Here is a 23,490-nt window from a genome sequence, read left to right as displayed (position 1 = left end):
CCATTATAGGTTCCTAATCACATCTGTTGAATAAATTAATGAAAGATGAAGGAAGGAGAATAATTTGCATTGATCCAACGCTTTGTAATTTAAAAACACTTTTCTCAAAGGAACCCTTAAAAGGCAGATGTTGCAGATTTTAATTGCCTCAGATATAGATGATGAAGTTAAGGATTAGAGTGATTCTGAGACTTGCTGAAGGTCACACATAAGGATTTGAAGCCAGATTTTTTATTCCAAGTCTCATTCCACTTTCATGTATCAGGAAGGAAGAAAGAGAAGGAAGGGAAGGTGAAAAGGAAAGGGAATGGAGGTAGTGGGTTATAGATTGGGAATTGGAGGGGAGGTTACCTAATTCATTCCCTTCATTTTACAAGTGAAGAAAGGGAGAACCAGAGACTGTAAGACAGACAGACATAAACACAGCAAGAAAAAGAGAAGGGGAGGGAGGGAGGGAGAAAGGGAGAAAGAGAGAGAGAGAGAGAGAGAGAGAGAGAGAAAGAGAGAGAGAGAGAGAGAGAGAGAAGGGAGAGGAGAGAAAAAAGAGAGGAAAGGAGGGGGGAGGAAGGGAGAAGAAAGGGAGTAGAGAGAAAAAGACAGGCAAATACAGACAGAGATAGAGAGAGAAAAGAGAAGAGAGAAGAAAAGAGGAAAGGAGAGAAGAAGAAAGGAAGAGAGAGGGAGAGGAGAGGAGAGAGACAGAGGCTTTTGACTAGGGCTGGGATTACAAAGACTAGGTCCCTGACCTTAAGGAGTTTTCCTGAGATAATGTATGTAAAATGCTTTGTAAATTTTAAAGTCCCTTCTCAAAGCCCCACTAGATATTATTATCATAGTTGTAGTAATATTATTCCTCTAGAACTATGATGTTAATGGCATAAAGAGCTCCGATGAGGAAACTCCATCCCCTAATGCAGATCAGCAACTTCTCTGACCCTGGCTTCCTTTGCATCCCCAGTATTGAGCACCACGCCTGGCACACAGTAGGTACTTAGTAAGTGCTTGGCACATAGTAGGAGCTTAATAGATGTTTACTGACTGATTGTCATTTAAAGAACACAGACTCAGTGCCAAAAGCACCATAGAGGATGTTCAATCAAACCCCCCCATTTTCAAGATGGCACAAATTAAGGCTGAGTGCCTTGTCCAATGCCATGCAGCTAGGGCTTCTAAAACAGAAGCAGATTAAAATTGAATTGGGAAATATTTAACAAAATACAAAATCCACCAGAAGATGGATAGCATTAATCTGTGATTTCCTAAGTCACGAGGCAGCAGGCAGAGATCTTTCCTGTGTGTGTGACCCAGTATTGAACAACTCATTGGGTACTTCAGATCATCAAATGATGTCATGGAATAGAAGGGCATTTAGGAGGTCATCTACCCCAACTGCCCCATTTTATAGATTAAAAAGCTGAGGCCAGACCCTCTTCCCGCCGCCTGCCTGCCATCATATTAATGATGAGGGAGCCATGGCCAACACTGACAAGCCAGCCCCGATGAATCACCCCAATCCCACAGACAGTTGGTGGAGCTGGGAGTAGAAGAGACCGTCTCACAATCCCTGATTTGAACTCAGATCCTCTACTTCACAGACAATTATTAAGTGGCCGAGAAGTGCCAGGCACTAGAGCTACAAAGACCAGAACAGCTGCTTTGCCTTCAGATGCGCCCATTCTCCTGGAATCTCTTTCCAGACCAACAGCTCCTCCCCTTTCCTCCCAACCTCCGAGTCTCAGCCAGAGGGGCCTTGGCTGCTCCCTACAGGACGTTCATCTCTCACCCCTGCTCCGTGCTTAGAACGCCCTCTCCTTTCACTTCCTGGAATCCCTGCCTTACCCAAAACTCACTTCAAGGGCCGCATCCTACACTGGCCTTTTCCAGTCCCCTCAGTTATTCATTCAGCAGAGAGGTGACATAGAGCACCAGGTCTGGAGTCAGGAAGACCTGAATTCAAATCCAGCCTCAGACACTGACTATCTGTGGGACACTGACAAGTCACTTGTCCCCGTTTGCCTCAGTTATCTCATCCATAAAATGAACTGGACGCCAAGAAAAACCCAAATGACTCACAAACATAAGCAATGACTGAAACAAGTGGGCAACCATCTTATCAGCAGTTTCTGCTGCCCTCCCTACCTGCCAATCCCTTTGGATTGACTTTTCTGGCTATGAGATCCCCAGGAGAATGCCACGGGATCCAAGATCAGTAGTGATATCTGCAATCCAGCCACCTCATTTACAGATGAGGAAACTGAGGTCCAGAGGGCTTTATTGATTTGCCCATTGATAGGAAGCATCATTCGAACTCATGACTTTTGCTTCTAGAGTCAGGGGACCTTCCAGTCTGCTCCCCACCTCCCTTCAGGATAGGGATTCTTTTTCACTTTTCTGTGTGGAGTACTGTTCGAGGCGCATAGTAGGCTCTTAAGAGATGCTTATTGACTTGAACCCAACTGAATCCTTGCCAGCAGCTCTCCTTCCCCTGAGGCAATGCTCATTTTTCTTCCAAGACAGAGAGAACTCTCACATTTTCTCTCGTGGAGGGAGGGAGAAGGGGAGTTAATGCTTCGTTTTGTTTAGTTCATTTTTCTATTCCTGTGTCCTTCCCAATGGGATTCTGAGAGCAGGGATAAATCAGTGTGGACGGCGGGCTGTGAGCGTGGCCCACACCTGGCCTGGACTCATGCCCGAAACAGCAAGGCAGGTGCTCGCTCTGCTTTCCAGCTTGGCAGGAGATCAGAGAGACTCAGCATATGGCCCCCACACCTCAGCCTTCCCTCACATGCTAGAGGCAACGCTTGTGCCCTGATTCGGAAGGGGAGGATGGAAGGGGTTCCATGAAAGACATCAAGGAGGGACAAGGGGGGACAAAAGAGACAGGAGGCACTTCTTCCTGTGCCATTTTTAAACTGTGTCCAGCCTGATTAATCAGTGCAGATCACATGTTTAAGAAAGCAGAGATACAGCCCGTGTTCTTTTCTGATAGTTTCCATCTTCGCTTACATGTGAATTAATGTTTTATAAAATAAATGGTCTAAGTTGGGATGGGAAGGAGAAAGAAGAGAGATGAAGGAGGTAGAGGAGAGAAAGGAGGAGGAGGAAAAAGGAGGGGAGAGAAGGAAGAAGGGAGGAGAGATGGAAGGAGAGGAGGGAAAGGAAGTAGAGAGAAGGGAAGGAGATGGGAGAGGAAAGAAGCACAAAGTATGGGAGGGAAGGGGAGGGAGAAATTGATTAGCTTAGATCCTTGTTAATACACAGGTTAACATGAGCAGCACCTCTAGGACCTTTGGAGTTCTACAGCCAAAGTCCCTATTGTAAAGTACTTATTTTTTTATTACTTATGAGTGTCACCGATGGATCCACTGCAGTTGAATTCAGGTCTGCTGGGTCTGGAGCATCTCGGGGCCTCCTGCAAATACCCACTTCGAAAGCAGCCCTCTCCAAACACACTGATGTGGGGGTGTCCACAGATGCACATTGGGATTTAACAGCCCAAATATAATTGCTGTCTCCCTCTCTCCCCTTCCCCAAGCATCTTCTCTAAATTGTCTCCAAAAATAAGAAATCCTGCACACTTTCCCCAAGTTAAATACTGTGTGGATGACTGGGCCCTCCTACTTGATCATGGAAAGAAATGAACTTTTCAGAGGTGGATACAGTTTAACAATTCTCATTTTACAGGTGGGAAAACTGAGGCTTAGAGAAAAGTGACATGCCTAGGTTCATATAGATAATAATAAAAAAAATTGAGCAAGAACTTGAACCCAGGGCATCTGATTCCACATCCAGTCACTTTCCTCTACTTCTTGAAAAATAACTCTGCCCATTTTCCATTTGACAAATGTTTTCAAGAAAAGTAAACCCTTTGGGGATGGTTTTCAAAAGCCTTAAATATGGAGGAACCCATCCATGTGATTCCCTCTGCAGATGGTGCTAAACCCAGGAGCAGGAGAATAACGTTGTCTATGACTCAGTCAATTCCAGGATATGAGTTGGGACTCCTGCCGCCATCTTGGAGGCCACACATGTACTAACACTTCCCTGGAGGGTTTTTGTGGGTAAAAGTCTTGTTTCCATTGAATTGCTTCTTGGGACATTTATTTCCTCTCTTGTTTTTTTTTTCTTTTTTCCATGCTTGCACTTTTAGAGGAAAAGTCCGGTAAGATCCAACATTCTCCTTTTCCCCTTTTTTGATCAGTGAAAATCAGCTAAACTCTATTTTCTTTCCTTTTCATTAGACATTGACATGGTTGTATAGTAGAATCATAATACCCTCAGTGTTATGGAGATTAATACTCTGCCAGAGAGGGTATCTGGAGGAGGATAATCTGAATGGTGAAGGGTCTCCAATTCATGCTATTTGGGATTGTTTGAAAAATAGTATTAACATAAAACAAAGAAGTTCAAATGGAAAGGGAAATGATCATTGTCTTCATATGGAAAAGGAATTAGATCTGTCCCATTTGGCTCCAGGAAGAAAAACTAGGCGCAACAGACAGAGGTCATGGAGGACTGTTGAGGTTCGATGCAAGAAACAAGCTTCTTACCAATCAGAATTATTCATAAGCAGGATGGAACGGGCTGCCTAGACTGGGGGCTTCAAGCTAAGACTAGAGGACTGCATGTCAGAAACATCACAGAGGGGAGCTCTTGGTCAATAGAGGTTGGACATTATGGCCTCTACAATCCTAGTCCCTACAAAAGCTGAGATTCTGTGATTCTTATAATGAATTGGGTGACACTGACTATGAATTGGGCTCTTGGAAAACTCATCGGTTCTAACTTGCTGATAATACAGACTCATCCAAGGAACAAACATTTAAATAAAACAGCTGTGGACAGGAGAGAGTCTAATTATCATACGAAAAAGTGAAAGAGGAAGGTATTTGTTAAGTTATTTGGAAAGACTTTGGTATTGATTGAAGTGGGATGAGCTATCACAGCCTAAGTTGAGAAATGGGGGCGATCTTGCCATAGCTTTTCCTCCAGTTACAGGCTACTAACCCAATGTGCACTTTCGGTACTAAGATATTTATTCACTCATTCGACAAGTACCTTTTAAGTGCCTTCTATGTACAAGTCCCCCTTCTAGGTGCTATCAAAAGATAAGATGAGCCCATTAAAATTTATGAAGTACCTACTATATGCCAGACACCATACTGAGTGCTGATAGACAAAAAAAAAAAAATCAGTCCATATCTTCCATAAATTCACATTTAAACCCATCTACCACTTCAGAGAATGATAAAATAATAGAATTTGAGAGTTGGATGGGCTCTCAGTAGACATTTAGTCCATCTCATACACATAAGGAACCCTCCAGTATAATATGCTCAAGAAATGATTCTCTTTCCTCTGCATGAAAGCTTCCAAGACTTCCACTGCCACTGGACACGTCCTTTTTTGGCTTTTATGTCCATAGGAAGGTTTTCCTCATTTCAGCCCTAAATTAGGCTCTTTATAAATTCCACCTATTTCTTATTTCTGCCCAATCAGAAGAAGCCTATTGCCTGTTCCTAAGACAGCTCTTCCAATGTTTGAAGACCATGATTGTGCCTTCCCTTCCCCAGCTCAACTCTTCTCCAGTTTAAACCTCTCTGTTCCTTTCAGATTGGGACAGCTTCCACTCAGTCTGACTAATGAGCATGTATACATTACACATAGACACATACATATGTACATAAGTATATGTGTGTGCATACATATATACGGTATATTTATATTATATATGTTATATGTGATATAGTGATATATAAATCACTAACTTTGTGGTTAAAACTGAAGATCTGATGGAAAGCCTTGTGGTGATAAGAAATTTCTGGGCTGGGCAAGCAGAAAAGATTCATCTGCCTTGAAAAAGGAGAAAAGAAACTCTATTTCTCCCATCAGGACCATGGGGCTTGGGCTGCTCAGTGGGATCACTAAAAGCAGGCAAAGTCCATAGGGAGAAGGAAAACCTTGTGTGTCCCAGTTACACTGGAGGCCCATCAGAGAGTAACAGAATCAATTGTTCATTGCCTAAAGAAGGACATTAGAATAGACCTTGTGTTTTGATCATTTGTCATTTTTATGGAATTTACCAACGATTTCTTTGAGCCATTCTTACCCGCTTAATTTTGTATTAGACTGCCCAAGTTGGCCAACTTCAAATTTGGACAGAACTTTTGACATAATGGCTTTGTTTTTGTCCTTGGGGGAGGTTCTCCTCCCCTAAGTCCTTATCCACAGACCAATGCCTTTTTCATACTTTTATTTTTATATGCTTTTAAGGGAGAGTTTATTTTCCTTTTGGGTAGAAATAAGGTGGCACAGTGAATAGAGCCCTGGGCTTGGAGTTAGAAAGGTGTAGTTCACATCCAGTCTTAAATGTTCTGCGACCCTAGGCAAATCATTTAAATTTATTTGTCCTATTTGAAAGTGAAGTTTCCTCATCTATAAAATGAGCTGAAGAAGAAAATGGGAAACTATTCCAGAATCTTGGCGAAAACCCCAAATGGAGCCATGAAGATGCAGGTGTGATTGAAATGATTGAAGAACTACAACAAATCATTTTCCTTTATCTTTTATCTTTCTTCTCATTTCACAACTTGACCAAATGTACAAGTTGCCTTGTCAGTGATAACTGGGAGAGACTGATAAAATTTAATAGGAGTAAATGTAAAGTCACTCATAGGTTCAAAAAATCAACTTCATAAGTGAAAGATGAGAGAAATAATACTAGACATCCATTTATATATAAAAAAAAAAGACTGGGGGAACATTAGAAAATTGCAAGCTCATTATTAGTCTACAGTGTTATATGGCAGCCAAAAAAACTGATGCCATCTTAAATGGCATCAAAGGAAGCAAGGTATCCAGAAATAAAAAAGTAAGAATAGATCCACTGTCACCTATCATTCTTCTGTATTCTGTATTCTTCAGTGCAGATCTGACCACTAAGTTCTTGGAACAACACTGGTTGGAACTGTTCTTCCAAGAAGAGATTCTTGAACAACCCTTCATGACCCATTTGGGTTTTCTTGACAAAGATACCAGAGCAGTTTGCTATTTACTATTCTGCAGCTTGTTTTACAGATGAGGAAACTGAAGCAAAGGGTGAAGCATCCTGCTCAGGTTCATGCAGCTAGTGAATGTCTGAGGCTGCATTTGGATTCAGGAAGATGAGTCTTTCCTGACTCCAGCACCCATTCTCTGTCCACTGCAGTAGCACCTAGCATTTAGCGATTGCCCACTGTGTACCTGTCACGGTAACGGGGAAGAGAGTGATAAAAGTGGGCTAGTCCCTGCCCTCAAGGTGCTTATACACAAAATAAATAGATGCTAATCTGAAGTTAGAGAAAAGGTACTAACAGCTAGGAAAGAAAGAAAGCTTAAATGCAGAAGCATAATTGAACCTGTGGCAGTTCATGAGATGCTAAGAGTATAGAAGAAGAGGACCAAGGATAGCACTGCAGGACACTCACAGTGGGTGGATGTGACCTAGAGGAATATACAGTAAAAAGGATGGAGATTGAGCAGTCCAACAGCAAGAAGACAAGGTCAAAAAGCCCTACAAACGAGTGAATATCCAAGAGGAGATGGTGATCAGTGAGGCTGAATGGTGCTGAGGTCTATGAAGGCACAAGGACCAAGAAAAAGCTGCTTGAGATGGAAATTAAAAGATTATTATTAACTTGGAAGAAGGCAGTATCAGTCAGACTTTAAATTTGCATAAACCAGACTTCAGAAGATTTAGACACAAGTAAGAGCATTAATTTTCACAGTTAAGAAGTCACTGGTAACTTTGGAGAGTGGTTTTGTTGATTAATGAGACAGGAAGCCAAATGGCAAAAGATTTAAAAGAGTGACAGAAAGAGAAATGGAAGCACCTTGTGGAGAAGACTTCCTGAAGTTTATCTGTTAAAGGGAAGGCAGATGTAAGAAATGGGATGATTGGATTAAGTAAAGGTTTCCTAAGGAATAGGAAAATATGGGGGTGCTGGGCAAGTAGCAGGAATGGAGCCAGTAAATCATGAGTGATTGAAAAGGGGAGACAGAGAGAGAGAGAGAGAGAGAGAGAGAGAGAGAGAGAGAGAGAGAGAGAGAAGGAATGATGTAGGGAAACTTGCTGGAGAAGATGGGAGAGGAAGGGATCAAGGGTGCAATAATTTTAAACTCTTTCTAAAAGTACAAAAATAACTTCTAATGAGTTTAACCTAAAACAAGATCATCATGGCAAAACAAGTAAGCTCAGTAAGAACAGGGACAATTTTTTTATGTCTTTGTTTCCCCATTATCTCACAAAAAAGCATTGCATGTGGAATTGGAATAGTGGTACAGAAATGCTATTGACTCGACAATGCTTTCAGGATTCTGGATTTCTTTGTAGCCTGCATTTGGGAGAGACTGGTTCCTCTGGGCATATAATAGCCATTGCATCACCCCATTTTGTGAGAGTAACAAGTACCCCTCTGCTTGGATCAAGTTTTCTTAAATAGGTGATGGGGACTTCTAAGCAGCCAGTCCTTCCCATCTCCTTTTTCTTGCTCCAATCATTTGGCAAACTGAGCCTTGGAGAGAAAGAGGGATAGACCAAGAGAGAGAGCTCCAGAGCAGAGGAGGAGTTGCAGGAAGAAATGCCCCCAGTCTGAACAACAACCCCCCCATTCTCTAGGTACAGAGGATTGAGCTGCCCACAGTTACCACCATCCAGGCAGTTTCCTCACAATCCCAGCTACCCTTAGAGAGCAGAAAAGGAGGCACAGCATACCTAGCTTCCATTTTTGAAAGCTTTGCTCTCAGATTCTTCCCTGGAGGAGTGAGTTCTATATTCTTTATTATAGCACATGCTATGGATTTGGGGGAACTAAATCTGTGGGATCATAGGGTTCTGCATTCAAAGCTGGAAAAGGTCTCGACTATGCAGCCCAGTCGCTTTACAGAAGAAACAAGCCCAGAAAGGAAAAGCAGCGAGCACAAGGGAACTGATTCACCCAAGAAACCAAAGCTGCCTGTCTGGCTTCTAACTCTAGTCCCTTCTCTGACAGATCCGGAGATATGAGCAAGTCACTTACTTCTCATGCAACTCTGGAAGGCTTTCATGCAGAGAAGAGACTGTCCTGCATTGAACAGAGAGTTTTCCCACCTGGGAAAACAATGACCTATACTCATAATGACCTGAAAAGCTGGCTTAGTTTAACAGCCTCCAGTCACTCAAATCTCATCAGGTTTTTATTGGAGCCCTCACAAAGGAGGAGTCACTAGGGATTTATCCAGGGCGCTGACGCTTGAGAGCCCCAACAAACTCAGAGACCTAGAGTGGGCCTTAGAAACAGCTGGGCTTAGCAATCAGTTAACATCAGCGTCAACAGGAGGCTTTCCATTGGGCACAATAGCATCCTCCATGGCCCTCACTCCTTGGCTGAGCTCTAAAAACCCTCTGCCTGTATAGCTGGAGGACAGGGGAAGAGTGCTTCCTAAGCCTCCACTGAAGGAGGGGGCTCATACCACCTAACTCTTCATTTCCCACCTACTGTACACCTAGAAACCTCTCCATTATACCCCAGCTGGGACAGTTCCTGTGGGAGAACGGGGAGCCCATTCACTGGGGATCTGCTCGGGTGACTGTGAAACTTAATGCTGCCCCAATCTGTTTACTGATCTGTCACTCTCTGACCAGGTATCTGTTCTCTCTCCCTTTTTGCTGATCACAGAGGCGCAGCCCGGTAAGAATTCTCACATTTTTTTTTCTCTTAACGTGGGTCACGGAGGTTTCCCACAAAGGCACTGGGGGGAGGCTTGTAATCCTTCAAGTGGATCATTAGATAGGGTAGCTGAGGTTCCTGTCAGATGCAGGGGCGTCCTTGACAGGCTCCTTACTGAGCATGGCCCCAAGTGCTTCCAAAAATCCCAGACTTTTTCCAGGATAGATAATCCTTCAAATCTAATCCCCTGCTTGGGAACTCCAGCCATTAGGAGATTTGCCAGGGAATCAATTGTATGTAAGATGTGGGTGTGTTTGTGTTTTGGGTGTGGGGATGAGTGAAGGGGAGGGGGAGGAGATAAGGCCGGATGACAATAAAGAAATGACATTTTCTTTTTTTGTTTGTTTGTTTGCCAGAACATCCATGTAACCTTTGTATAGGAATATATGAACATGACTTAAAATTTTTTTTGAAGGGAAAGTGTGCTCCCAAAGACATAGGATAGGAAGGAAGGGACCTCAAGGGTTACCTAGTCGACCCTCTCATTTTACAGAAAGGGAAACTGAGGCACAGAAAAGTTAAATGACTCTTACTGAAAGTCACAGGATGGAAAGCAGCAGGTGGGCTTTGAGTCCATATTCTTGTGCCCTTTTTATCACTCCAGTGTTTATTATTGCATTCTGACAGTCAGATCTCATTAGTGTGTCTGAAGCACAACCAGCAGAAATCAGGAATTGGGAAGGCTTGATAAATTCTTCTCATCATGAACAGACAGAAATGTCTTTGTTTAGTTCCAAATGACTCCAATCAATCTGTTGATTACTCTGAGGATGCCGAGAGTTTCTCATGAAAACCATATTCAATCTATGTCAATCAGTCATCGGATATGTCTTAGAAACAGGCACTCCTCCTCCTGCATAGTTAGCAGCTTCCAATTTAAGCCTCATCACTGTCCCAAGGCCAGAATCCCATGTTCCCTACAGCAGGGATTGGTTAGCCAGATTGGGGATTATCTCGGCCACCATTTCCACGTGAATTTAAACAATTAAAAGCTGCCTTTTGAGGGAAGGGGGGGAAGATCTCAATTCTAAATTAAGTGAAAATCAAAATATTCAATGGCTTTGTCTCCTATGGAGAGGAGGGGATACAGGCCCAATTGGCTGACTTTATTTTTTTTATACATGACCAAACCATTGTTTTGCTGTACAAAAAGAATTAGACTCTGAAATATTGTACAATTAGCCTGTGAAGGAAATCCAAAATGCAGGCAGGCAAAAATAGAGGGATTGGGAATTCAACATAATGGTTTTTAGTCATCATCCAGAGTTCTTTTCTGGGCGTAGCTGGTTCAGTTCATTACTGCTCCATTGGAACTGATTTGGTTAATCTCATTGCTGAGGATGGCCAGGTCCATCAGAATTGATCATCATATAGTATTGTTGTTGAAGTATAGAATGATCTCCTGGCCCTGCTCGTTTCACTCAGCATCAGTTCGTGTAAGTCTCTCCAGGCCTTTCTGAAATCTTCCTATTGGTCATTTCTTACAGATCAATAATATTCCATAATATTCATATACCACAATTTATTCAGCCATTCTCCAACTGATGGGCATCCACTCAGTTTCCAGTTTCTGGCCACTACAAAGAGGGCTGCAATTGGCTGATTTTAAACCAGATTTTTTAAAAATTAATTTGATAGACTCCCATTTGTTTTCACATGTTTAGACACACAGCCTTAGCTGGCTGTTGACCCCTTGTATACTTCCCTATGCCCTTCTCCCAACCAACTACATTCAAGCACCACTCAACAGTTGATTTGCAAAGGAACCAGTTGTTGATGGGGATTCAAAGATCTCAAGATGGAAAAGAGACTTCCCAGACCATCCAAACCAACCCTCTTGTTTTACAGACCAGAAAACCGAAGCCCAGGAAAGTCATTTTTTTTGCTCAGGGTCACACTGGTACAAAATGTCAGAGAGGAATTGGAACTTGGGCCATCTGACTCTGCCCTGTTTTTCTAAGATTTTTATTGGTTCTATTTAAATCAAATTACTTGCACCATCCCCATTTGGCATTTATAAAGCCATTAGAAAATGGCAATTTAGAGTGGATGTTATTGGACCCTCAGGGACTTACCCCAAAATGCTCGTTCTTTAGGTCCCTTGAACTTCTAATCAGTGAAGTGTTCTCCTCCATGAGTCCTGTGTTGCATTCACATAAATATACACAGAATCTGAGAACTCCAGAAAAGAAAGAGACGTCAGAATGTATCGGTCCAGTCGCAAACCCAAAGAAAAAGCCAATCTACAAAATGCCCAAGGAAAACTCATGACCCAAACTTCCCTCCAACCTTCTGTGCTGGGGAACCCCCTTCTTGCCAAGCTACTCAGGCATTTGGGGCCAGTTGAGATTAGCAATGTTTACTTATTTTGATCGAAAAATGTTTCACACACGTCCTTTTGAATTGAGAAGAACACATCTAATTCTTTTTTTTTTAACATGAGAACCCTTCAAATACTTGAAGACAGCTATCATGTGCCCCCTGAGTCCTTTCTTCTCCAAGCTAAATAGTCTCAGTTCCCTCATCCAAAAGGCAATCAGAGCAGAGCAGAGTAGCAGGACCCTCACTGCCTCTCAGTGCTGGGTCCTCCTTCACTTGGCAGACTAGGACTTGTTGGCTCTGGGGAGAGCTATAGCTGACATCTAACTTTGGTTGAGCAGGCAATCACTAAAACCTCCAGATCTTTGTGCACATAAAGTACTTTCCAGATTTTGGACAGAGATTCCCAGCACCCTGCACAATGTATGGCACATAGTAGGTGATTAATCCAGTAGAAGTATAACAGGATCCTTTTCCCCATCATTGTTGTTCAACAATAATTGCTTATTATATGAATGCTGAAAACTAGAGATGGGAAAAAATTCCAACAGGGATTTTGGATTTGGGGTAGTTTCACGGATAATGTGATTTTAAAAAAGAAAGGTAAGGGCAGCAAGTTGGTGCAGTGGTTAGAGCACCAGCCTTGAAGTCAGGAGGACCTGAGATCAGATCTCAGACATTGAACACTTTCCAGCTGTGTGACTCTGGGCTAGTCACTTAACCCCAATTGCCTCAGCAAAAAAAAGAAAGAAAGAGAAAGAAAGAAAGAAAGAAAGAAAGAAAGAAAGAAAGAAAGAAAGAAAGAAAGAAAGAAAGAAAGAAAGAAAGAGAAAGAGAGAGAAAGAAAGAAAGAAAGAAAGAAGAAAGAAAGAAAGAAAGAAAGAAAGAAAGAAAGAAAGAAAGAAAGAAAGAAAGAAAGAAAGAGAAAAAGAAAAGAAAAGAAAAGAAAGGTAGATTATTTAAAAGGAAAAAAAGAAAAATTTGTGCAATGGATGAAAACTTCTTAAGCATGAAAAAGAGCAGGCTTCACAATGTTATTAAATGCCTAAATATGCCAGGCTTAGGGGGCATGCAACACTTGTCTTCAAGTATAAGGAAGGGAAAGCAATGATGTTAAGAACTTCTCACCAATAAGAGCTGACCATAAGAGGAATGTCTGCTTTGGGGGATAGTAGTTTTCCCCCTGATTGAAAGTCTTTGAATCCAGGTCAGATGGCTTGCTTGGGGCTCCATAGAGGCAGAGGGGTTCTTTTCAAGCAAACAATGAACAGGATATGACTTCTGAAATTTTTTCAACTCTTGGAGTCTAGGATTTTATGACAGGGATCCGAACTTCACTCATCTAGAAAGGTTATTCTTTGCCCCAGTAATCCTGCTGGGCTGCTTCATGTCTTTTGGCAGCTCATTAATATATGCTACACCTCCTTGGAAATAGAAAATGAGAAAGTAGTTCTTTCTGGCCATAGATACAAGTAAAAATCTCTGTTCCCTTGTCCACAGTCTTAGTTTCTCTCAGCCCACTATAATCCTGTGGTCTACAGCAGCCATAAACTTTTCTGGATTTGGCTTGTCAGGACCCTAGAATGACCAATAAAGGGCAGAAAGTCCAGAAGGCTGGTTTGAATGCATGGTTTGAATGCTCCCCTTTCTAGGAAGAAGCCTCACTTACAGGAACTGAAGGAAGATTTTTATTGGTTCTATTCAAATCAAATTACTTGCTCCATCCCAATTTGAAGCAAAACAGTCCCCATTGTCTAAAGTGGATCTTAGAAAGCAGGGAGGGACAGGGACTTCTCACAGGAGAAGTCTTGTCAGTGCTTTATTTTTATAAAATGTCCTGTATCAGTGGTGCGAGTAATTTTTCCAGATAGTTGCACCAAAAATATAGTAATAAGATCCCGAGAGATACACAGCTCCTAATTACCAGAGGTAGACCCTCCGGCCAAGCTGTGAGAGAGGAAATGTTTTGTGTTTTTTTTTGTCTGACATTCTAGGTATACTTTTCCTTCTCTGGAGATCCCATAGTGCGGCCCCAGGATTCCACTGCCATATTTCACTATCCTTCATTATTGTTTTATTATTCCAATATCATATTCCACTACCCTTCATCATTATTTATTATTATTATTTATCATTCCAATATCATATTCCACTATCCTTTTGTTGTCACCAGTTCATCAGTGATAACCCCCACCACTCCCAAACACATACACACACACACCTACAACAACAACAAGCCTACCTCTCCATTTCTTCTCCGCCAATCAAAACGTCTCTCTCCAATATCCCATTTTTTATAACCTTGGACTTACCAGCTTCTTTCACTTAATAAATCCAAATTTAGGTGTTAATAGTGAATACTGGCTTAGGGGTTCATTGTTTCTTCCAGAGGGACTCCTAGAGATGATGCTTCAGCAAAAACCACCATTTTCTTAATGCTGTTATTTCCCATGTTGTGGCAAACCAGACAAGAGAGACAGAGAGTTTGGAGTTGAGGAGCCTTCCCAAAGAGCTCCCCCAATGGAACCTTAGACAGTTCTCTGCCCCTAGGTGACTAGTACATTAAATACACAGAGCCCTTGTTAGGCATTTACTAGCACTGTGCTACGGACTAAAGACACAAAGACCAAAAAGAAAAGATTTCTTGCCCTCAAGGCACTTACACTCTATTGGGAGGAAACAATCTGAAGATGAAATACAATTTTTTTAAATAAAGGAAAGAACAGCAGCAAGTGAGAAAGAAAGCAAGAGTGGAGATGGTCTCATGGAGGATATACTAAAGAGAGGTAGGGATTTCAGGCCTGGGGCATCCACTGCCTGTGTGATGGATTGCCTGCTGGGAAACAGCCAGTGAGTCAGTTTGGCCGAAATGATGAGAGAGAGATTAGGGGAGCTGTACACTCACCATTTACACAGTAAGGTAGCTTCAGGGCATGGATCTGTTCTTCCTCCCTCTTTGCACCTGTACTTGTATAGGCGGTCTTCCTAAGCAATATGCCTGTTAGCATCTTGAGAGGTGCCCAGTCTGTGAGATTACTCCAAGTCAAGCAGAATCCTTCATCTAGCCCAGAGTTTTCAAATATTTAAAGCATTGTAAGGAAGGGGAGAGATTGTGTTGGTCCAATTTTCAATTTCTTAGAAATTGAAAATTTTTAATGGAGATCATTTTTTTTATATTTTGCATATAGGGATCATTGATGACCGATTAATGATCAAAGCAAGCCCAAGTACCAGTCCTACCGATATCATATATTTATTTGGCTCAAAAATCTCTGACTTGCCTTTCTTTTCTTTTTTCTTGATTTTTTCTTTTTTGTTTCCTTCTTCCTTCCCTCTCTTATTTTTCTGTTCCTCCTCCATTTTCTCCCTTGTTTCTTTTTTCTCCCTTTCTTCTTTCCTTCTCTCCCTCCCTTTCTTTTGTTTAAAAAGCTAACTCTTTCTTTCTTTGGTTTAATGATAAATCAGATTTCTGTGTGTGCGAAAGCTTATGGTCCTGCTGTGTAATCCTCAATTTGAGCTCAGTTTCAAGTGAAACTCATTTTTCCCTCTTTGCCTTTGCTCCTTTGCTCAGCTTAATTGAAATGACAGAAATGTACATATTATGCCAAATATTATATGTGGTCCTAATCCTTATAGTATCTGTTTCTAATTCTAGGGTGCAATTAAAAGGAACTTATCCAGTAAGTATGGCTCAGATTCCAGATATAGAGGACATCCTGTCCATCCTGAAAGAGGTGTGTGTGTGTGTGTGTGTGTGTGTGTGTGAGAGAGAGAGAGAGAGAGAGAGAGAGAGAGAGAGAGAGAGATCTGGGCTCAGGCTCAATTTCTAAAGCCTACATAGAGCTCACTTCTCTTCCTTTGCAGCAGAAAAAACTCACTGATGCCAGGAAGCTCCTGTGGGTTCTGTGCTGCACATGTCTAAATTCTCCTAACCAATGTGGCTTGGCAGTTTTGCCAGCGCAGATAATTTGGGCAGCCTGCTTCCCCACTGGCCCAGGCTCCGTGGACATTTAGTTTCTGAATTAGGTGAAACAGATCTCACAATGGGAAGAGAGATGGAAGTGAACAGAACTCCAGCTCTTGTAGTCTGGTATTGGCAGGGCCAGTTCACCAGAGTAAAGGGATGGGATGCAGTCGGTGGTAGAATTCCCCTAGAGTGATGGGTATAATCTGGAGCACACAAAGTGAGGGAGCATATTCCCCAGTGTCCCGTTTTCTTGGCACCTCGGCAAAGGAAGGGAAGAGGCTGGAACTCTCTACCCTCCGGCTGAGCGGCTCCTTAAGGTAAACATTTGATGAGCAAATTCATCTGCTGAACTTCTCACAGAAGGAAGTCTTCTCTTTGTGGGCTGAACATGGCAATTTAGGGAGCCAAGAAAATCTGATTCAGTCCAGATAATGGAATACATGAATGGGCCAGAGGTGCTTTCCAATCAGGGGGATTGCATGATAAGGGTCTGACTGTAGAGTGATTTTGTATGTATCCCATTGGAACTCAAACTTGTAGCTCATGTAGGAAGCCCCAGTGCAATTGCTTTAAACCCCTATTGCCCTGTGCCACAGGTGAAGAGGTAGCAAGACCCCGACGTTCAACACCCACACCAGAGCTTGTAAGGTGAGTATGAAGGGGACGCCTTAAGCTTTGTGCAGAATCAGAATCTAGATGGCCAATTCATTCTGATCTGAATTGTCCCCATAGCTATCTGTTACATAGCGGTCTGGCTACAGATAAGAGTCTATAAAATAATACAATTTCTCCTAAGTGCTGTTCCAAAAAGGCTTCTGGGAAGGGTTAGGGTCATTCTCAACTGGAATCCACGATTGTTTCCCTCCTGTTTTGTCTCATGGGATGTTTTCCTCAGTGGCTGAGTCACTGATTAGAAAAAAAAACATTGATGTTGCCCACAGAATGATGAGTATTGAGTCCAGACCTTGATCTAAATCCCAGCTCTGCTTCTCAGGGGGAAGGAGGTGATTAAATGATCCAGCCCCAGATCCTTGAGCCTAAGTTTCTACATCTGTAAAATAAACGGGTTGGGCAATATGACTCCAGAGGTCCCTTCTGATCATCAGAACCATAACTAGCAGCTTCAGAAACCATGAGCAGGAATCAAGAAACAAATCTAGGACCAACAACACGAATCCCACTTTGTCATTCATCATGAAAAGGACAAATAATCAAGACCAATTCAGTTCAGTGGGAGGTGGGAGGGGGTAGCAAGATTGATTACTGTGAGGATTACCGAAGTAGGCTATGCGTGAGTCTGGCACCTTTTACATTTCTGCATCTGGGGGACTCTGGTTACTTTGCCCTAAGATTGCTCCAAGTGCTGTACTTTCTAATAGTGTGTGCTGGCTATCAGGGATGTGTGTATTATGACAGGCAAGGTTTCCAGTCAGGAAGATAGCTAAACATTTGTGATTCCAGAGGAGGATCAGATCCCCCCAGTATCTTCTCTGCTTAAGAAATTATCATTATTATTTTTGGAAAAAGAGAGATGCTTAAAAATAATGTGCTCACTTATGCATAATCAGACAAATTGGACAACAAAGGCAAATTTGGTCACTGTATAGTTTTATAGCTGGATGGGGCCTGAAAAATTATTCACCTAGTCCACTTCATCAAACGGTCCACATGCATTAATGAGCTTACTCTGTGCCAGGTACTAGCAACATTACAGAAGACAAAATAGAAAGAATGTTAGTTTCAGGAAAATTATATTTGAATTGGGAAATGTGTAAAAAAAATTAGATAGGTCTAATATATATATATATATATATATATATTTATTTATAAATATATGTTTATATATTATATTTATATATATTATATATATAGAGAGAGAGAGAGAGAGAGAGAGAGAGAGACTTCTTGACTTCATCCAGTACTCGATGCACTCTGGCACCCCCTAGCTGCCCATTTATTCCCAATATCAGTTTTCAGTTTAGCCATCTTCAAGGAGTTTACATTCTGCTGCATCATTATGCTCCACAATATTATTTCATCTGTTTGTATAGAATTATGATGTCCTAAAATAATTAGGCTTTCCCCCATTTATTTCCCTACCATTAACACCATGTGTGTCTCTTTGTCACTCTCAGATTTCTTATTCTGCAGCTAGAGTTGGGACTCCACACATGTTATTTGTTGCCCAAACTTGGAGCTTTCACTTCAAATACATATATCATCCAAGAATGTACTAAACTTTCATTTAGAGACAACTTTAATGGTCTGTGTGAACCACCAAGATATGAGGGAAAGGAGATGATAACACAGGGCTATCTTCATCTTTGACTCTAGCCCACTTCTGGCTGAGGGATCAAATTAGATCCTGATGAGTTATCAAATCATTTTCCTGCTATTTAGCCCATATAGCACCTAACTGGTTCCCTGAGATCTCAACTAAGGCAGGACATGAGGTTTTTAGTTCTTAGACAAGAGCCTCTGAATCAACAATGGTTAAGCAGTAAACAGTCAACATGGCATGGCAGTAGCATGTTGGACTACAGCCATCAGGAAGACTAGAATTTGAATCCTGTCTCAGACACTTACCAGTGGGCAGTATTTGTGTAGGGCTTTGTTTATTTATAAGTGTGATTTATAAATCTCATTTTTATTTATTTATATTTATAAATAGTGACATAAATATTTGCCCATTTTGTCTGTACAACAACCCTGGCTATTATTAGTCTCATTTTACAAATGAGGCCGGCAAAGTCATATGTCCTTTGGGCAAGTTGTTTGTTTATCTCTGGTGACATCAGTTGCCTTTTGTGAAGAGTAAGATTTGGCTTACTGATTTCTAAGTTTCCTTCCAGTCCTATCTATGATCTACTTTATTGTGCTAAACACTGGGGAAGCAAAAAAAGGCAAAAACACCATCTCAGCCATCAACAAGCTTATAACTGAGCATGAATAATGCTATACACACAAGGTAGATACAGAGTAGATGGAAGGAGGAAGAGGAAGAAGAGATTTTTAAAAACTAAGAGAATAAGGATAAGTACACTTATACACATATATATACACACAGATGTATATGTGCCCACACAACTCCTATATCAGCAGAAAATATATTTCAGAAGCTCTGTAATAATTGAGTATTTGTCAGTCCAATACCCAGGATATTAACAATGTCCATCTGTTTTGCATTTGCCTTGAATGTGTGTGATCTAGCAAAAAACCTCCAGACGACCCCATGGCCCTTGCCCCACTGTTTGGCCCTCCATTGGAATCGACCTTTGAAGAGCAGAGATCTGAAGGTAGGAAAACCCTTGCCCGCCCAGCTCTGGAGAGGAGTCCAATTCCAGAATCACTACAAGCCTGAGTGTCTTTGTATCTCCAGCACCAAGGACAGAGCCTGGCTCAAAATTAGTTCTTAATAAATACTTATTGGCTGACTGACTAACATGCAGGAAATATTAATGAAAAAAAGACTAAAATTCCCCTCTCCCACTCCTACATTAAAGATCAAAGGTTAAAAGTACCCACGTCCATCTTCCCCCAGGCATCCATAAATACAACAGGACCCTGAAAATAAAATGATGAACTCATGAGGGTCAGTTGCCTAGAGAACAAAATGACACATCATTCAAAGGGACATAATTGGGAATGTCCTGCATGACAGTGGCAAGAACAAATGCAGTTACCTTTCCCTTTATCATGTTCTCTGAGGTGCGAGTGCTCTCAAGTTCATTACATTGGACAAAACAGCATCAGTCAATAAACATTTATTAAGTGACTACTGTGTACTAGATCCCATGCTAAGCATTGAGAATACAAAGAGGCAAAAGGTAGTGACTGCCCTCAAGGAGCTCACAATCTAATGGGGAGGAAACACATTAGCAGCTAAATATGAATAAGTTCATATCAAGATACTGAAATCCTACCTTCTGTAGGAAGCCCTTCCCATCCCCCCCTTAATTCTAGTGCCTTCCCTCTGTCATTTCCAACTGATCCTGTCTATGGTGTAGTGGAGAGGGCCTGGACCTGGCATCAAGAAGATTTATCTTTCAACCTCCCATCAGATACTTCCTAGTATATGTCCCTAGGTAGGTCATTTACTTCACTGTGAAATGAATGGCCTCAGTTTCCTCATCTGTGAAATAAAGGAGTTACCCTCAATAATACCAAAGACCTTTCCAGGCCTGGATCAATCATCCAGAGTCAGCAGTAAAGGCTACTTATTGGTTGGCCCATGACTAGTCTCATTGACAGCAATTACCCATTCGTATTTGGCCAACTAAGAAGTGGAACTTTTCAGGAAGAAATGAGCATGAGTTTCAACCATTTTGCTGGGCTTGTCTAGAGATTCAGCATGGGAAGGTTAAATTTCATCTGGGCTTAAATAGCTTAACTTAGTCGTGACTGAGATAATATACACTCTGCTCTCAAGGGACTGACTCTGCTCCCCAACTCTATATTTCTGCCAACGCCCGGAGCTGCTGGGAGGAGAGAGATAGGGAATATTCTTAGATCATTCCATTTGGCTCAGATGAGCTGTGGGCTATCCATATGATGAAACCCACAGGACCATTAGAGACAGGAGGGAGATCAGTATAGAACATATTAGGCCCAGGAGGCTGGAGGTATTGCAATGCTTAGCTATGGAAATATGGATATAAATTTCACTGAATGTTCCTTTACAGGCTTCTATGTAAAAATGCTGTGGTTTTTTGGTACTATTAAAGTAGGGAACAACAGAACAACAAGCTACGTCTGACTTTTTATGGCTGGAACGGTTTCATTGAAAAAATGGATTTGACTTTCACTGTTTCCACATAATAAGTAGTTAAAATGGAATTGTGTTGTGTCTATATCTTTGTTAGATCAAGATCTCAAATTTCACATAAAAATGTAAAGTTTATTATTAATTAATAATATTGACAATAATGACAGCATTATTATTTATAGCTAGCATTTATATAGTGCTTTAAGGTTGTAAAATGCTTCATAGATATTACTCCATGACATCCTTATAACAATCATGGGAGATCGATGAAATTTTATTATGTCCATTTTATAGAAAACAAAAATGAAGCTGCAAAAGGTTATTGACTTGCCCAAGGTCACACAGCTAGTACATGTCTGAGACAGGATTCAAATTTGTCTTCCTGACTCTAAATACTACACTCTGTCCATCATGCCACATCACTGCCTACTTGAAAATGAGAGGATAAAAATAAATGGCTTCTAAGGTCTCTTCTAGTTCTAGATCTATTAAGTTAGATATGATAGACCTCTCAAGAAAATTAAATGGGTATGAAAAGGAATATGCTTTTTGCTCAGTGGTATATGGCACCAACACAAAAATGTATTAGGGCATAAAAACTTTATAATCAAATTCAGAAAGGCAAATATGTTAAATACATCCTTTTCAGATCTCGATTCAATAAAATTAAAATTTTAAAAAATTATAATAAAGGGGCCTGAAAACAGATTAGAAATTAATAAGAAGCTGTTGCAGATCTCTTGATTCTATGAGTGCCAGACGCAATCAGGAAGAACCAAATTCAAATCCTGCTTTATATGTTTGTTAGCCTAGTGAGCCATAGATGGACAAGTATTTTCATTTCTCAACCTCTGCAGCTGTAAAATGACACCCATAGCACCCTCCTTAGTGACTTAGTGTGAGATTTATGTAAAGTGCTTCATAAATTGTAAGAACAATTATTAAGCACTAACTGTGTACTAGATTCTATCCCTGAGGAGATTAAGATAATGTAATGATGGTGCTTGCTTCCTAGAGTCTCATATTCCATGATCCTGCACAGACTAGGAAGAAAATCTGTCCAGCCCTCCCTAGTCGCTGTCACTCATAAAAATTTTGCCTCCAGGTTCAACCTTGGCATTCTGCATGCCCCAACTTTGACCTCACTGCCTTTATTTATGACCTGACCAAAAGAACAGAAAACAGTAATAAAGAAATCATCATTCTAATTTCTTTGAATTTAACCAAGTGGGAAGAGAAATAAGAAGCTGATTCCATTAACTATCTTTCTGGCCTGGTATCAGCCTTATCTGGCTGATACTTTAGATCAGCCTGAGGTACGGGGTTCTGTCCAACCAATGATTACCTTTGGGCCTGTTTCTTCTTGGGTCCTTCAACATGGGCTTATTTTTCATAACTTGAACCCTGGGACATTTACTAAGTATTTTCAGCTTCAAGTTTGGGGGTTTAAAAATCTTGATACGATGAACAAAGGGTTCTTCAAAACCTTTTAAATACACAGAACCAAACACTGTCATGTGATTGCATGTTGTTAACGGTAGTCACTGATGTTTACAGAGGGTTTAAACTTTATCAAGATTCACCTTTCAATGTTTTCTCATCTAATCTTTAAAATCATTGTGTTAGACAGCACAGCTATTAGTATTCCCATTGTGCAGACGAGTAAACTGAAGCTCACCAAAGTTAAAATAACTTGCCCAAGACTACCATCTAGCACTGCAGGTACCAGAAGGAAAATTTGAACCCAAATCTTGATGATTTTCAAGTCCAACAATCTAATTACTTCACTCATCACCACCCACTGCCATTTTCACAGACAAGAAGAAAAAAGGTTATCAGGCTATTTGCCTTTTTAGCCAACACTAGAAACTTCATCATGGACAAATGGTGAGTTCCATCAGGATATGCCCTGAGATGATTGTTCAGAAGGAAAAGATTGTTTAAGTTCTTTAAAACAGCTCAAGTGTTATAGAAATGCTGGATGTCATCATCATTAGTGTTATTGTTATTGGGAAGCTTATGGTGTTTAAAATCAGAAGGACTCAAATCCAGTCTCAGATACTTCCTAGCTATGTGACCTTTCACTCTGTCTGCCTCAGTTTCCTTATCTGTAAAATGAACTGGAGAAGGAAATGCAAACCCCTCAAGAGATGGACATAGTTGAACAATAAAAACAATTATTGTTGTTGCTGGTGGTGCTGCTGCTATTACTATTACAACTACTATGACTACTACAACTACTAGTTGTCGTAATAGTAATAATGGTAGTTATAATAGTTATAGTAGTAGTAGTGGTAGTAGTAGTAGTAATAGTTATAGTAATATAGAATAGTTATAGTAATAGTAGTAGTAGTAGTTATAGTAATAGTAGTAGTAGTAGTAGTAATAATGGAGTAGAGGTGGTAGTAGTAACAGCAGCAGTAGTGGTGTAGTAGTAGTGATGATAGAGGTAGTAGTAGTAGTAAGTAGTAGTAGTAGTAGTAGTAGTGGTGGTAGTTATAATAGTTATAGTAGTTGTAGTGGTACTAGTAGTAATAGTTACAGTAATATAGTATAGTTCTAGTAATAGTAGTGGTAGCAGTAGTTATAGTAGTAGTAATGGTAGTAGTGGTAGTAGTAGTAGTAACAGCAACAGCAGCAGTAGTAGTGGTGGTAGTAGTAGTGATAGTAGAGATAGTAGTAGTAGTAGTAGT

The 23,490-nt window shown here is 41.0% G+C and overlaps 1 protein-coding gene across 20 annotated transcripts in view; it reads left to right on the top strand.

Moving 5' to 3' along the window:
* Positions 1 to 23,490, top strand: part of SGIP1 (SH3GL interacting endocytic adaptor 1) — a 271,977-nt gene that overhangs the window by 180,071 nt on the left and 68,416 nt on the right. For 7 of the 20 annotated variants that reach the window (XM_031968942.1, XM_031968939.1, XM_031968931.1 and 4 more), the window contains 5 exons: positions 4,151 to 4,162; positions 9,696 to 9,707; positions 15,721 to 15,799; positions 16,629 to 16,680; positions 19,243 to 19,328. In XM_031968942.1, the coding sequence (XP_031824802.1) occupies positions 4,151 to 4,162; positions 9,696 to 9,707; positions 15,721 to 15,799; positions 16,629 to 16,680; positions 19,243 to 19,328 (241 nt within the window). The remainder of the gene's footprint in view (positions 1 to 4,150; positions 4,163 to 9,695; positions 9,708 to 15,720; positions 15,800 to 16,628; positions 16,681 to 19,242; positions 19,329 to 23,490) is intronic. The other 13 variants (XM_031968949.1, XM_031968946.1, XM_031968944.1 and 10 more) reach the window with 5 other exon arrangements.

This window comes from Sarcophilus harrisii, chromosome 4 (genome assembly GCF_902635505.1).
Source record: "Sarcophilus harrisii chromosome 4, mSarHar1.11, whole genome shotgun sequence".
Lineage (NCBI taxonomy): Eukaryota > Metazoa > Chordata > Mammalia > Dasyuromorphia > Dasyuridae > Sarcophilus > Sarcophilus harrisii.
This window is presented reverse-complemented; position numbering and strand designations above follow the sequence as displayed.